General features: G+C 43.5%; 1 protein-coding gene and 1 long non-coding RNA gene across 3 annotated transcripts in view; one reads left to right on the forward strand and one right to left on the reverse strand.

Moving 5' to 3' along the window:
* The window catches only part of LOC115777554 (uncharacterized), a 40,897-nt gene extending 27,258 nt beyond the window's left edge, over positions 1-13,639 (forward strand). The window contains exon 3 of the long non-coding RNA XR_004019639.1: positions 13,503-13,639. This is a non-coding gene — a long non-coding RNA (uncharacterized LOC115777554). The remainder of the gene's footprint in view (positions 1-13,502) is intronic.
* fbxw4 (F-box and WD repeat domain containing 4) overlaps positions 1-16,733 on the reverse strand; it is a 68,867-nt gene that overhangs the window by 19,491 nt on the left and 32,643 nt on the right. For both annotated transcript variants that reach the window (XM_030725485.1, XM_030725484.1), the window contains one exon: positions 7,752-7,817. In XM_030725485.1, the coding sequence (XP_030581345.1) occupies positions 7,752-7,817 (66 nt within the window). The remainder of the gene's footprint in view (positions 1-7,751; positions 7,818-16,733) is intronic.

Raw genomic sequence — 16,733 nt, forward strand, 5'->3', positions numbered from 1 at the left:
TGCTTCAGACTCAGCCTGTAACAATGACTCAGGATCACAGACAGCCAGCAGCACACACCCACAGAACCGCCTGGCTGATGCCATCAGGGCCTGAAGCTTTGCCCTGGTCTAGTTTCTCCAGCTGTCTCCTGTTGCTGGAAATCACAGTAAAGCAGGGAATGTTTATCAGATGCATGTGTGTGTGTGTGTGTGGGGGGGGGGGGGGGGGGGGGGGGGGCTGTCAATTGTGGGGGAGAAAGTCAAAATATCTCCAAGTAGTCGGGGTGTGAGAGCCACGGTTTATGGTGAAGGTGGCAGCAGAGGGTGGTGGTTTACTCATTTGCTCACTGGCTGTCTGTCACCTTAAACCTTAGTTTTCTTTATTCCACTCCAAACATCCCTCATTTTGTCCTGCTTGAGTTTGGCCTCCAGCCTTCAGCTTCCTCCTGCAGGAATCTTTGCTTTTCCTCAGCTTCAACCTCAACTTTTCCCTGTCTTCAAACCTGAATTACAGTTACACTCCGAGGACGCCAGCTTCAAAGATGGAAACACTAAGTTCAAAACAATGATAAAAATAATTGCAAATTAATGGAATACTCCTGCAACATTACTGACACAGAGCTCAAACTGGAGGGGACCAGCATAAGTAGCAACATTACAACAAGGCTCACTATGTTCATAAAGTTATTTTTAGTATGATTGTTTTGACAACAGATGACAGTGTTACTGAATTTACCCAACAATGTACTGCAGCAGCACATATGTAATTGACTCATCTAATGGTAAGTTAGTGATGAAGAGTTTAACTAATGTTACTTGCAGGTATTTCATTTAAAAGTAGTTACATAATTTGGATTCATGTGACTAAATGTAACATAAATACAATTTGAATATCTCAAGCGTGGACAACTTTTTTTTCAAGATGGTCATACTGACTAAGATGAAATACGCCAAGGGACACACACTGGGTAACTGAAATGAAACGTGGTTACAGTTAAAATATTTCTAATATCAAAGAAAAACATCACCTAAATGGTATATGAAATTTAAATTACCACATAGTCTCATATGTGACACTGTTCAGATCAGCGATGAAAGAAAAGCACTGGAATTAAGTTAAATACACACACTATGAAGCACAGTTGATCTACATTTATATCCTTACCAATGGCTAACAACTGTAGATACTGACTGAAAGATCACAGACACAGGTGGCAGAAATGAGCTTCCTCCAAAGGGTGGCTGGCTCAGCCTTAGAGAGAATGAGGAGCTTGGCCATTTGGGGAGGGCAGAGCTGCTGCTCCCACATATCAAAAGGAGTCAACTGAGTATCTCATGAGATGTTTCAGGCATGTCCAACTGGGAGGAGACCCTAAGACAGACACAACCAGCCAGACATCTCGTGGCTGACTTAAGAATGCCTTGGTGTCCCCCCGCCCCCCCAAAAATGTGTAATATTGGCTGAGTCAGACTGTATCTTGCAATTTTCATTCACAGTCTTGGTACACACAACTTCCACAATGCCAAGCTACTTCACAAATCATTTAACTACAGCTTTTGTTAGTGTTTTAACTGAGAGACTCCTTGCACCAGAAATTATGAGGTGGTTCAGGGTGCAGTCCTCCAAGTGAATGGATACTCCTACTGCAGACTGCACTCTCCCCACTCTGAAGACAGGAAATAACATAAAATTTGTCCCTGTTACAGGGGGAAAAGGGAGCTCACATTTGTTTTCAGTTAGCACACACCTTGGACAAGAGTAAGTAGCTGATCTTCATTATTTAAAACACTGTGAATGTTGAGCTTTGCACTTGAGCAGCAAACCAGATGTGTTACATATCCATGTTAACCAAAAAATCAGGACATTGTAAATAGAAAAAACTTAGTCAGTCAGTCTAATAACAAAAACATATTCTTTATTTGTAGACACCAGTGCTGTAGTCAAGACCATGACCAGAGTACATCGAGACCGAGACAGGACCAAGACTTTTAGGGAGAGCGTGAGCAGTGCATACAAAAGCATGACTGACGGTGCTGAGACCCTCCTCCTGCCTCTGATTGGTTGGTTCTGACCGAGCTGTGTATTTCTGCAGTTAGTACTGGGAGCACTGGGAGAAGACCTCAGAGGAGCGCAATCTTTTTTGGATTTGAATCAGTACGTTTTGCATCCAATAAAAGCAAAGATGTTAACAAATAAATTGGACAATATTCTGGCAATTTAGTGATATTTCCACAGTTGTGGTCTTGAAATAAAATCCCGAGTCCTCATTGTCTGAGACTGAGACAAGACGGAGTACAAATGCGGTCGATTCCAAGACCAAGACTGGTCTCGAGTACTATAACACTAGTGGACACCTATGTGTTAAGCAGTTTGAAGTTGAAAGGAGAATTGGCTGAGACCTAGCAGAAGACTGCATTCTGAAAAGATGACCATAATGTACCATTACCGAAAAAGAGGCAGAGGAAAGATTCATTTACAGTGCTTAACAAAGTTATTAGACCACCACCCAATGTAAGGTTTATGCCACACTTGCCCTAAATTAAGAGTATTGGTAATTATCAAAGGCCAAGCTAGTGCGTGAGGTTGAGAGGTACCAGCTAGATATATTCGGTCTCACCTCAACGCACGGCCTGGGCTCTAGAACCAGTCTCCTCGAGAGGGGCTGGACTCTGTTCCAGTCTGGAGTTGCCCTTGGTAAGAGGTGGTGGGTTGGGGTGGGTATCCTTGTATCTCCTTGGCTTGCTGCCAAGTATTCTTGTACAAATATGCTTATGCACCAAATGACAGTTCAGAGTACCCAGCCTTCTTGGAGTTGATGGGTGGGATGCTCCATCAAGTGACTCTGTTGTCTTTCTGGAAGACTTCAGTGCTAACATGGACAACAACAGTTAAACCCGGATGGGCGTAAATGGGGTGCTTGGGGTGCCTGCCTGATCTGAGCCTGAGTGGTGTTCTGTTATTAGACCTCTGTGCAAACCACAGTTTGTCCATAACGAACACCATGTCTTCACTTGGGTGAAGAGGGGAGCTGAGCTGCCAACCAACTGACTTCTCAAAGGACTCTAGTGTCCCGGCTCAAATTTGGGTATTAAAAACATGAATTCAGCTTTAAACTGGAAATCAAGAAGAGGCAGTGAGTGAAGGCAGATTCCAGGATTAAATGGCAGGTTGAAAAAAGAAGAACATTGCACAAAGTTCAGGGCAGAGCTGAGACAGACAGGGTAGTAGGGAAGGGTTGCCAGATGATTGGATAAGTACAACTGAAGTGGTGAGGGGAAACAGAAAAGAAAATATATGATGTATCCTTTGGACAGAGGAAAGCAGAGAGGTGGTCGAATGAGGAAGTACAGGGAAGTACTCAAAGGAAGAGGTTAGCAAAGAAAATGTGGAATTGTCAGGGAGATGAAGAAGGTAGAGGGAGTGGGAGGGAGCAAAGGCAAAGGAAAAGGCTTATAGTGAGTTGTATGTGAGTCTGGATGCTAAGGAAGGAGAAACAGACCTGTATCAAATGGATAGGCAGAGAGATTGTGCTGGAAAGGATGTGCAGCAGGTTAGAGTGATCAAGGATAGAGATGGAAACGTGCTAACACGTGAAGAGAGTGTATTGAGAAGATGGGGAGATCATGAATGAAGAAAATGAGAGAGAGGGGAGGACCCATGGAGGAAAAATGAGTGAATTAGAAAGTGCAGAGAATTAGTAAAGAGGAAGTGAGGGCAGCCATGAAGAAGATGAAAAGTGTAAAATCATTTAACCCAGCTGGTATACCTGTGGAGGTATGGAAATGTCTAGGACAGAGGGCAGCGGAGTTTTGAACTAGATTGTTGAACACAATCCTGGAGAGTGAGGGGATGCCTGAGTAATGGAGTGTACTGGTACTAGTTTTCAAGAATAAGGGCGGAGAGAGCCTGGAGAGGTGATGGAGATTTTCATTGCTCAGCTGTAACAAGGACAGTGACTTTGCTGTGATTTGCTGGGGAAGCAGCATTGGAGAAGGTGGCACCGTGACTGGCTGAAAAATGGACACTTTTGAAGCTGTGGTGGAGAGGAGGTCACTGAACAAGTTGGCATTTGTATGAACTGATATAACCACAAGGACAGATACAGATAATCTTTCATAACACATGCTATCACCTTCTGTAATACAATACATGTGTCTGGCAGAGACATATTGTTAAAATAATTTCCCAAATATTGGATAAATAAAGTATTTCTAATGTCATCATCTCATCTGACCATCATTACTTAATATTTGTATTCATATTTAAACCCATTTTGCTTTATTGTATTTATTTTTTATATAATTATGATTTGACTTTCTGTCAAACAAGAGAACTGGTCTCCATTATTTAGCCAGTCTTTCTTAATTGAGCTGGGCCTTGAAAAGGGGGTTGCATTTCTGGATCTTTTTATACATGTTTTTTCTTTGTATAGAAGAGTTAATTAATTATCTTTGTTATTATTTGAAAATGTTTTTTGCAGTGTTCCTCAGCTGCGCTACCTCTCAAAAGGTAGAGAAGGTTATCCCCTAATTGGGAGGTGTGGGGAGTAAACATCCAGCCCCACCCACGTGGTTTCGTCATAAGATTTGGAATCTGACATCCTAAAAGTTGGTTGCATAGCATGATTGGATAGTTTACTCTTCACTAGTTTGACTTCTATTAGGTTTATTTGGTCGCTACAATTCCTAAAGTTAAACAGCAGGTCAAAGTTTCTGTCCACAGCAACCCCTATTTACAAGATGGCCATTCCAAAAGGAGGCATTTTAATGGCTTTAAATTCCTGGTAACTAGAAAGGACCGATATCAGATCTTTCAGTCATTAACCCTTTATTTACTATTTACCACTGGCCTGCTTCAAAACTGCCACCATTCTGTGAATAGTGGCTTGCTCCAGTCCTTGCTCAAGTCTGCATGCCAATACTTCGGAGACCTTACGAGATTAGTAGACGACCTGCCCTACCTCCTGAGCTACAGCCAGGTCAAGTATCATTTACATTTATTTCAAAGGAAGGAATTTTCAACAGTCTCTCACTTGGGATTGCCAATGCTCAAGACTTGCGGTGTCTTTAAATTGTTGCAGACTTGTTAGCAAAACGTAAAATCAACAGAGACTACGGCCATCCCCACTTGTCCGGGGCCGGGTGACAGGACACTGAGGTGTTCCCAGGCCAGAGAAGAGATATAATTTAGGACATGCCTGGAACACCTCACACAAGAGGCACCCAGGAGACATCCTAGTCAGATGCCCAAACCACATCATCTGGCTCCTTTTGATGTGGAGGAACAGCGGCTCTACTCTGACCCCCTCCCAAATGAATGCACTTCTCAGCCTATATCTAAAGGAGAGGCCAGCCACCCTTTGGAGAAAGCTCATTTATGCCGCTTGTATCCATGATCTTGCTCTTTTGATCACTACCCAAAATTTGTGACCATAAGTGAGGATAGGGATGGAGATTGACTGGTAAATTGCCTCAGCTCCCTCTTCACCACGATGGAGCAGCGCAGTATCCACATCACTGCAAACACAGCCCTGATCCATCTGTCAATCTCCCGTTCCCTTCTCTCGTCACTCGTGAACAAGACCCCGAGATATTTAAACTCATCCACTTGGGGCAGCAACTGGTCCCTGAGCGAGGTGAGCATGCCACCCTTTTCCGGCTGAGGATCATGGCCTCTGACTTAGAGGTGCTCATTCTCATGCCAGCCGATTGACACTCGGCTGCAAACCATTCCAGTGCAAGCTGGAGGGCATCCCCTGATGAAGCCAACAAGACCGCATCATCCACAAAGAGCAGAGATGATTCTGAGGCTACCAAATTGGAAGCCTTTCACCACTGGGCTACACCTATAAATTCTGTCCATAAAAATTATGAATAGAATCAATGACGAAGGGCAGCCCTGAAGAAGTCCAACACTCACAGGAAACGAGTCCGACTTATTGCCAGCAATACAGACCAAGCTCTCACTGCGGTTGTATAGGGACTGAATGACCCACAAAAATGGGCCGGACACCCCATACTCCAACAGCACCCCCACAGGATACTCCGGGGGACACGGTCGAATGCCTTCTCCAAGTACACAAAACACAGGTAGACTGGATGGGCAAACGCCTACGCAAGCTCGAATATCCTCAAGAGGATGAGGCGCTGGTCCAGCGTTCCACAACCAGGATGAAAACCATTGTTCCTCTTGGATCCGAGGTTCAACTAACGTACGGGCCCTCCTTTCCGGCACCCTGGCATAGACCTTACCACGGGGGCTGAGGAGAGTAATACCCGATAGTTGGAGCACACCCTCTGGTCTCCCTTCTTAAAGATGGGGACCACCACCCCGGTCTGCCAATCCAGTGACACAGCCCAAGATCACCACATGATGTTGCAGAGGCAGCCCTACGACATCCAGAGCCTTCAGGAACTCACACAGGGCGAATCTCATCCACCCCAGAGGCCCTGCCATCAAGGAGTTGTTTAACCACCTCAGTGACCTCACCCCCAGTGATGCCTGACTATAACCTCAGTTGAAGTCAGCAGCGCCCCACCCTCACTATATATATTGCATGAGTAGAGCACTGCTTTGCTCTCCTCAGTCACCTGATGGTTTGCCAGAATTCCTTTGAGGCTCCCTGAAAATATTTTTTCATGGCTTCACTGAACTCCTCCCACACCCGAGTCTTTGCTTCAGCCACCACCCGAGCCACGTTCTGCTTGGCCTGCTGGTACCCATCAGCTGCCTCCAGAGTCCCGCAGGCTAACCAAGGCCAATAGGACTCCTTCTTCAGCTTGATGGCTCCCTTCACCTCCGGTGAACACCATCTGGTTCAGGGGTTACCAAGACAGGCACCAACCACCTTGCAGTCGCAGCTCTGAGCAGCAGCCTCAACAATGGAGGTGCGGAACATGCTGTTGAAGTTCTGCTGGAGATGCAAGTTGACGATCTTGCGGAACTTGGGGAACATACATCATCTGGTAAATTAGGAATGGGAAACTAGACTTTCGATTCAATTCAATTTTATTTATATAGCACCAAATCACAACAACAGTAACCTCAAGGTGCTTTATATTGTAATGAAAAGACCCTATAATAATACAGAGAAAACCCCAAGATCAGATGACCCCCTATGAGCAAGCCCTCCACCAGAGGGGGGAGGCAGGTACCTGCTGTGACTGGGTGGCTGGGTGGGTGGAGGGAGACAAGACAAAAGACACATAGTGGGAGAGAGCCGTAGATTAATAATAACTAATCATTTAATGCAGAGTGGTGTATAAACGCACAGAGAGTGAAATAAGGTCAGTGAAAAAGAAACACTGTGCATCACGAGAAGCCCCTAGCAATCCAGATCTAACTAAAAGCTAAAACTAAACTAAAACTTTGCAAAGAATCTTCTACCAGCTCATCATCTTGTGCTCCTGTCATTTGGATTATCATCACAGGCAGTCATGTTGCAGAGCTGCATCAGTGTTTACAGTAGATCTGATTTTGCTCTACACAGTTTGCTTCAAGGACAAAATACTTGAAACAGTCAAAGAGAAGCTGCATCTGTTCATTTTTAAAAAGCAACATTTTCTATATGAGCTAATAATTACTTGAACATTTAAATGATAAAAAACAACGGCATTCTTTTTCCTTATCTCTGTCTCACTGGTTGTGTATGTACAACTACATCATTCAGCAGACACTTGTGGAAGCATCTGTTGTATGACTAATAATATTTTAATTCTATGTTGTCACATACAAAGTTGCTGTAGCATGATAGAGAAGCTTCCTGACTTACCGTTCAACATCCCAGATACGGAGAGGAGAGAAGTTCACACAGCATGCAGTGCCAGTTACAAAGGAACTGCAAACAGAGAGGGAGACAAACAGAAAATGTCTTTAAACAAGGTGAACAAAAACCCAGGCCAGGAGAGCAATCATGGTTCACCTGAAAGTGAAACGTATGTAGTGATGAAAAATATAAATGGACAGTAGTAGAGCCACCCATTAAATCATTTCTTTTTTACACCAGCGGAATGTATCTCAAGCAGAGAAGCAAGGGCTTCAAAGATCTATTAACAACCATTACTGTGGGCTGTGGATGAGAATTAACCTCATATATGCATGTGTCACTGGAAACTTGTCATTCCAACAAGGGGTGACAAAGAACCCAGTACTTCAGAATGTTAACTTTCAACCATCAATTTGAATGACAGGTACCCCCCCCCCCCCCCCCCCCCCCCACACACACACACACACGCGCGCACACACACACACACACACAATTTGGATGATCTGGTCCCTTAAATTCCCCAGAGGCAGAATAAACAGGGTGTATTAGGAGAAGTCCCACAACACAAAAGTACTTTCCAAAATGCAGAGATGACCCCAAACTGTTCGATCACATCAGATCTGTAACCAAGCAGCAAAAGGTTTTTCTTTTGTTAACAATTTAAGGTGGTGCATCAAGTGAAAGTTCTAAATAAAAATAAATTAAAAAAATCAGATGAAGTATTAATTTTATCCATAGATTTTACAGTTTGTTTACTTGGAATTAAATGAAAAGTGTTTTAATACATTTTGATAAGCCACATTCTTTGTTAGCTCTACGGGCGCACAGCAGAAAATACACAAGTGCAAATACACAATATATAAAATGCATGCACACATGAATATTATTACTCATGTGTGCATGAATAATAATGTGAATTTTGTACCGTTCCATTAAAAAGGTACAAAATTGTGACCAGAATTTTCTGCATAAAGTACGACCTGCCAAGGATACAGCGGTAGCACCTTAGAGGATAGCTCCACAGATAGCAGACCTAAAGACACCTTTAAAACACTTCTGACAAGTGACAATTTTACACTTGACTTACATCACTTTTCCCATAAGTGCCTTTTTTTGGAACGTTTCAAGGCCAGTTTTCATTTAATTTTTTGACTTTCTTTAAAACTGTTATAGAAAACGTTGTATCATCACATAAAAGGTTATTCTGAATAACGATTAATTTTTCTTTGTCAGCTCTCCATAAAAGTGTGAGGCAGCTTTCATGGGGAGAGCTTGCAGCACACAGCTTTTCCTGTGAGAGCACGGCAAAAGCTGTGTGCATACTTCAGGAGCTGCAGACGGTGCGCAGGTGTCTGCTGAGACAGAGAGACATGCAGGGTTTGTCTAACACTCTGGCCAAAGTTTGTGGTTTTATAACCAGATGTACAAAAACAAAAAGGCGAGACACAATGAGGAGAGTATGTGGTAGGAAGTAATTCATTCAGATATCCAGATTATACACAGCAGCAGCAGCAGCAGCGCACACACACACATGTCCCTGCTTCCATTCAGAACACACTGTTTCCCAGCAGAATAAAAGAGAAGGAAACCAAAACACTGGTGATCCTTTGATTGGAGTGACAGGTTGGAATTAGCAGCCTAGGTATGCACAGTGAATGCCATGCATGTGGAGAGGTGGGGGAGAGGTAAAAAGAGAGGGGAGGAGCGCTGTGGGAGAATGCTGACTAGGGGTGCTGGTGGTAGGGGGGCTACTACTGGGCTGGACCTGAGTCTCAGAGCTTAGTGCCCTCCTACAGGGTTGACGGACAGGGGGAGGACCTGCCCTTTACACACAGAGGTAGTTACTTTCAAATGCTGTTGCCTGGATGATAATACTGCAGTACTGACTTGAGTACTCATTAATTGAAAATGACATTTGGGAAACTGAGGCATCACCAGCACCAAGCCAACAATATGATGAAAACATTTTCCTACATTTCTACAGTCAGCTGCACGTTCATGCTTTCAACCTCCCATTCAACCACAACCCAAAGGTGCACTACTATAAGATCTGGAAACTGAGGAGGCAGATTCCAGGTTGTCTCCATGGAGTCATGCTAATAATGCCTAATTCTGTGCCCCACAGAAATCAAGATTCACCATACTGAACTTGTTCTTCCAGCATCACACTTCTGTCATTAGCTGATAGGAGTGGTCTTACATGGACATGCCGTGCATTACATAGCAGCCACTCTGCCCTCTTCTCTGGCCTCTCTCTTTTTTTTTTTTGTATTACTGAACTGAAACTCACTGTATGGCATTGCTTTTTATAATTCAGAGTAAACTCTCAGGACTATTATTGTGAAAATTTGATCATCAGTTTCAAAAACACTTAAACTGCCCTGTAGTCGCCTGTATCATGCTACATCAACCACAGTGACATCACATTCTAGGACTTGAATTTGTCCACAGTTTTATGCATTTCTCTGACGATGGTTCGGACAGCTGCATGAATAAGCAGGTGTTCAGGTTTTCCTAATAAAGGGATGTTTTTCCATGGAGAAATTATTTTAGCCACCAATTTAATGTGGTAAGATTAAAAGTTTGCCTTTTGAAATCTCTTTTACATTTACAACTGGACACTCAATGTCAACTTTTAAGCAAACTGCACATAAAAAAATAGAACTAAATACAACTTCAAAGGAAATTTTTCAGCAATGTTAAAAACTGGACAAGTGACTGAGGTGGCATGGTACATGGGAACGGGTAGAGGAGGAGAGCTTTATCTTAGATTAGCATTTTTATAGAAGGTATTTTTGATTTTTAATGTCTTTATTACAGAGAGCTGAGAGGAAACAAGGGGAGACAGAGGAAAACAGAAAGACCGAAAGCAGGACTGCATTTAATCCTATTTGCCACAAGCATACAAGCCAACCTTGTGCCCTAACACAATAACCAATTCCAATGTTTATTTACATGGCATATTATTCATGCCTTATTTCTATAAAGGACAAAGAACATAATCTTGACCCAACACGTCTACAATAAAACTATGCAACTATATAAAATAGAATTTTCCCTGCAGGGCTCCAAAAATTCAAGGTCTGTGACACTGTGAGGATGCAGTTTTAGTCGGTTCTATACACCCTGCACTTTAGGACCATTTCAGTGTTTAGTTTGTATTGAATGTTTAATGTTGAAAGTTGGCCACATGCTCTGTGCCTTGTGTTGTCTGATCTCCTTCCCTTCTCCTCCACTCGGTGCAGCTTGACACAACTAAAATCGATTGAGCATATACTTTTAGCCAGAGAATGAAAATAAGCTGCTTGTGGAAGGTTTCTGAAAACTGATGCAGCAGATCTGGTGGAATCACAAGCATTAGCTTGAGCGAGCACCACCGTCCTGGAGGTTGTGTTGCAGCAGGAACATGATGCAGCCAAACCTAATGGGATTCAGGCCTTAGGTACAGAGGCCTTGCAGCAGTCCAAAAGTACCAAGCAGAGCTGTGACTGAAGGATACTGTTGGCATACATGTACTTTCAACTGGAGTGATGAGGTATGTGTATGTATGCAGGATAACAGGAGCTTCGTTAGGCTGCACAGACCATTGGCAGGTTCCTGGTAATTAGTGTTGGGTAAACTTATTTATGGCCCAGATGTGTCAAATGGGGCTGGAACCAGTATGCACAGTGGGTGACCTCTGACCTTGCTGACACAGGATACAATAGGGTTATGGTCACACTTGCTATCTGGACCCTATTACTCTCCATTACTCACATTACTCACCCCTCACTGGGTTGCAGCACAGCAAGAGGAAGGGTGGGGGACACCACCTATACAATGAAAGAATGACTGCCTCTTGTTCCTCCTGGCTTCCTCAGCCATCTGAATTTTCAACCAGGCCTGATCTGGGGTCAGAACAATGGACTGATATTATAGCTGTTAAGGTCAAAGCCTCTATCGCGCCTAATTTTGCCTAAACACACACACACACACACACACACACACACACACACACACACACACACACGTCTGACCAAACAGTCATCCTCTTCTGACCAATCAGTGGCTCTCCTGTCACTTCACCCCTCATTATCAGCTTGCTGGACCTCTGCTGCCATTTGGGTAACCTCATCAGCTGGCTGCATTATCTAAGGGCCCATGTGGCAAGGTCACACAAATTGTGTCTTCTGTGGGAACCTATACATTTCAGCACAACACAAACATATGAAAAGAATTAAATTTTAATTAAAAAAAAAATGACAAAGAAACACTACACACCTTCACAACATTTTTTTCATGTGTGAAAACACGCTCATACAAGCCTAAGCAAAGACGTGGGCAGCATTAACAAACACGTCAAGCGTGTGTGCCCCCTGTGTGAGTCGAATGCAACAATAAGAGGACTGTTGACCCCCCCCCCCCCCCCCCCCTTGTCTAAATCAACGTGCTGTCTCTCAGCCACCTGCAACAGTTAGAGTAGAAAAGCACTATGCAAGTACCAGTCCATTTACCATAATGCTGCTATCTATCCTATACTCTGATCCCAGCTCAGTGAGTACTAACAGCATCTCTTACCAAATTGAGAGTCTACAAACTCTCAGGACATGATTTATTTACACACCCACTATAGGAGTTAAAGCAATGAAAAACGCTCTCTGCATGGCTCCAGTCCACTGCTTATGTATGAAGTTAATTTTGTGTCTTTAGTCAAACACAGGTTTGAGTGCAAAACGCAACACCTCAGGTTCAAATGTAAATCCAACAGTTTGTTTTGTTAAACTTCAGCTTATAAAATGTATGAACACACACGTGTGCTCACAGAGTAGCATATTCACCGGCATTGTTACTGTATCTTTAATATTGCTATCCGTAACACCTAACAGATACTGCTTACTGATCCCATCATGTAGCTCTTTTCCACTGACACGGTGCCAAGTGCTCAAATCGTTCAACACTTTTTCCACCGTGAACTCCCTCGGTGCTCGGCCAAAGAAAACTAGCTGGTCTGGAACTAAGGAACGTGTGATGCAAGCGGCAGAAGGGCGTGGCTCTGCCATCTCAACGTAAAGTTTCCATCATGTAAATGTCATAAAATGTTATTTTATTCAAAAGGGGCAGCATGGTGGTGGTGGGTCAAAATAATACAATTTTAATAATTATATCAAAACTCTTTTTAAAAACTTTTATTAACAGGCAAATGACAACTAGGGTAGTTTTATTAGAAACAGTTTTAGCAGCAGCTGTCCAGTCATGAGTTTCATCATGTGTTTGATATTTTCTGTGCTTATTTATTACTGTTTTCTTCTTCTTCTCCTTCTTTTTTAAACATGCTCACACCTGCTGAGCTTTCCTTTCTTTCTGAATATATGAACACAACGAGCTCATTTGCAAAGGAGTTGATGTTCTTCAGGGAGATGCCAGTGTGCAGATGGGATGCTACGACCTACAGTAACACTACTCAAGACCAAGCTCAAGCACCTATGCATTTCTTCCTAAGTTCTGTGAGCCTTTAGTGAATGCTCTTCTTGCAGGAAAAGCGTTTCTCTGGGGGATGCCTCTGGGTTTCTCTGCTTAGGCTGGTGCCCCCAAAACCCAGCCGTAGATAAGCAGAAGAAAATGAATGAATGAATATGCTAACCCTCATGTTGTTTGTCAAATGAAATTACAAAGCATAAAATACTGTATTTTGTGTATTTTTTTTTTAATCTGTGTATCACAAATGTGGTATTTGAGGAGAAAAATGATTCAATTCTTCATTGGTTATGTATTCCACAGGCCTGGACTCCATTAAGTCCTCTGAAGGAGCAGCCTGTGGAGCAACAAGGGGAGACCTCCCCTTCCTCAGAAGAGGATGATTTCTTTTCTGCAATCAAGCAGTTCCATTCCCCAAAAAACTCCAAGTAGCTGGAGTGACACCTGAGCTGCCCAGCTGAGACAATAGATGTACTAAAGTCTTTCCCAGCAATATGCAACTTTTCATTGAGGCTTAACACACCACTACCAGCCTCAGCTGGTGTCAGAAAAAGTGGTGTCAACAATTTTTTGGAACAAATAGGGGGATGCCTTAATTCAAAGAACTTTAAAAATCAACTTTTGCTAAAGCTAAAAAGAAGAATTTGGTAGTTATGTAATGTATGCCTGATTTTGTCTTTCTATTCATATTTTGAATAAGCTCAAGATATTTTTTTTACATTTGTGATCTGTTTAATGGCTGTTTACATTCCAATAAAATATACACTTTATAGAGTATGTAATTTATGTGTCATTTATAGCACTATACTGATTTTTGTAATGTTGGCAAGAGCATTTAGAGCTATTTGATTTGTTTTTCAAACTTTGTTTTTCTCTGCTTTCTTCTACATAATAGATGTTCAAACTGAGTACACAGATTAGAGTGAATAAAAGAACGTGAAATAATGTCCCTGTCCCCTTGTACTAATAGTTTCCTTTGCACACAAATAGCTGGTAGAAATAGACTTCAAAGAACTACTTTTTACTTTTATTCTTTGAGTACATTTCAGAGTACTCAAGAGTACTCAAAGTACTTTCTAACTTTTACTTGAGTAAAAAAGTTGAATCAGTACTTTTGCCTTAATTAATTTTGCAGGTACAAAATACATTTCACTGTGCATTGTACTGTGTATAACTGTGCATTTGACAAATAAACACTATCTTATCTTATCTTATCTTACCAGTCATTTTTTAACACAAGTATCTGTAGTTCTAATTAAGTAATCAATGTGTGTATTTTTGCCACATCTTTTGTGGGTAACCCACACTATGCGCTGCCCCACTGCCCTTTTCACTTCACGCCAATTGTGCACCCCACATGGCCCACAGTGCCCCCAAATGGGCCCCAAGGTGGCATGTTTGCTAGCTTGTGAAATTGACATTTACCAAACAATGATAGCTTAAACAAAAAAGATAATTCCATTTTAAGTGAAAATATAATAAAATAGCTAAGGAAGAAGAACCCCTATGAAAAATACAACAAGGGGAAAGTTTACCCTGCCTGGGACAGGGTTACCAGAGACCCATCCTGAAGCCAGGCCTGGGGAGGGAGCGTGAGGGGGAGTGTCTGGTAGCCGGGAATGAGCCCATGATGCTCGGCCGGGCACAGCCCAAAGAGGAGACATGGGCCTGCCCACTTGTAGGCCACCACCCTCTGTTAGTAAAAACTCCCTTTTAACAGGAAGAAACCTCTGGCAGAACCAGGCTCAGGGTGTGGCGGCCATCTGCCTTGACTAGTTGGGGGTGAGGGGAAAGAGAAGAGAAAAAATAGAGCATAGGGAAACAGGACAAACCATATATTGTGGAAGAGAGAAGAAACCATTTAATGACACGCAGCAGTGACCTACAATCCTAAGGAGTGAAGACGTGCTCCACACTGGATGGCAGTGAACGTCAACAGGCGGTCTGCGGGCCACATACTGCCCCCCAGAGCTTTCCATCCGGCCCAATGAATATTACTGAAATCAAGACTATCCTAGTGAGGAGGGAAAAATATGAAGAGTTCAGATGCAAAAGCTGCCGAATGCCACCTGGGGTGGCTGTGGCTCAGAAGGTAGAGCAGGTCGCCTACTAATTGGAAGGTTGGCGGTTCGATTCCTGGCTGCTTCAGGCTGCATACCAAAGTATCCTTGGGCAAGATACTGAACCCCAAGTTTCAGTATCAAGGTGCAACTGTCGGAGTATGAATGTGTGTAAATGGTAGATAGAAAGCACTTACCTACAGAAGGAAGTACTTGTATGAATGTGTGCGAATGGCTGAATGCAAACGTGTTGCAAACATGTTGAGCGTTCAGTCAGAGTAGAAAAGCTCTATATAAGAACTAGTCCATTTACCATTTACCACCTCCATCAAAAATGAGATAATGATATTTACGGAATCCTTTCCACACGTACTATATGCCAGTCAATCATGTTGCGCCATAACCCATTAAATACCTGTCACTGACTAGTCTGAATTATCAAAAGCCTCAAAACGCCACTTCCTATTGCCCCTAAAAGCCTCCATGTCCCTAGAACCAATCAGAACGCAAGATCGGACCATGTGACTTCCAGTATTTTCAGCACTGCACTGCACCGAGGAGCCGGATTTGTTGGTGGTGATCAGATTGTAAACACAGCTGAAGGTGAGATTTCCATTGGTGAACCTGTGGATCATTACTGGCTCCCACAGGATACTCCGAGGGACATGGTCAAATGCCTTCTCCAAGTCCACAAAACACATATAGACTGGATGGGCAAACTCCCACACATGCTCAAATATCCTCGAGAGGATAAAGAGCTGGTCCAGCATTCCACGACCAGGACGAAAACTGCATTGTTCCTCTTGAATCTGTGGTTTGACTAATAGATGGACCCTCCTTTTCAGCATCCTGGCATAAACCTTACCGGGGAGGCTGAGGAGTGTGAGCACATCCTCTGGTCTCCCTTTTTAAAGATGGGGACCACCACCCCGGTCTGCCAATCCAGTGGCACCGCCCCTGATTTCCACTCGATGTTGCAGAGGCATGTCAACCAAGACAGCCCCACAACATCCAGAGCCTTCAGGAACTCTGGATGCGAATTTCATCCACCCCAGGGGCCCTGCCATCAAGGAGTTGTTTAATCACCTCAGTGACCTCACCCCCAATGATGGGCAAGTCATCCCCCTTGTCCCCAGATTCTGCTTCCACTACAGAAGGCATGTCAGTGGGATTAAGGAGGTCCTTGAAGTATTCCTTCCACCGCTTGACTATAGCTTTAGTTGAAGTCAGCAGCACTCCACGCACAATATAAACCATGTGAGTAGAGCACCCCCCCCCCCCCCCCCCCGCCCCCCCAAAGTCACCTGACGGTTTGCCAAAATCGCTTTGATGCCATCCAAAAGTCTTTTTCCATGGCCTCACCGAACTCCTCCCACTCCCCAGTTTTTGCTTTGGCCACCGCCCGAGTCGCTTGGCCTGATGGTACCTGTCAGCTGCCTTGGGAATCCTGCAGGCCAACCAAGCCTGAAAGGAC

The sequence above is a fragment of the Archocentrus centrarchus genome, unplaced genomic scaffold, assembly GCF_007364275.1.
Source record: "Archocentrus centrarchus isolate MPI-CPG fArcCen1 unplaced genomic scaffold, fArcCen1 scaffold_55_ctg1, whole genome shotgun sequence".
In the NCBI taxonomy this organism is placed as follows: Eukaryota; Metazoa; Chordata; class Actinopteri; order Cichliformes; family Cichlidae; genus Archocentrus; species Archocentrus centrarchus.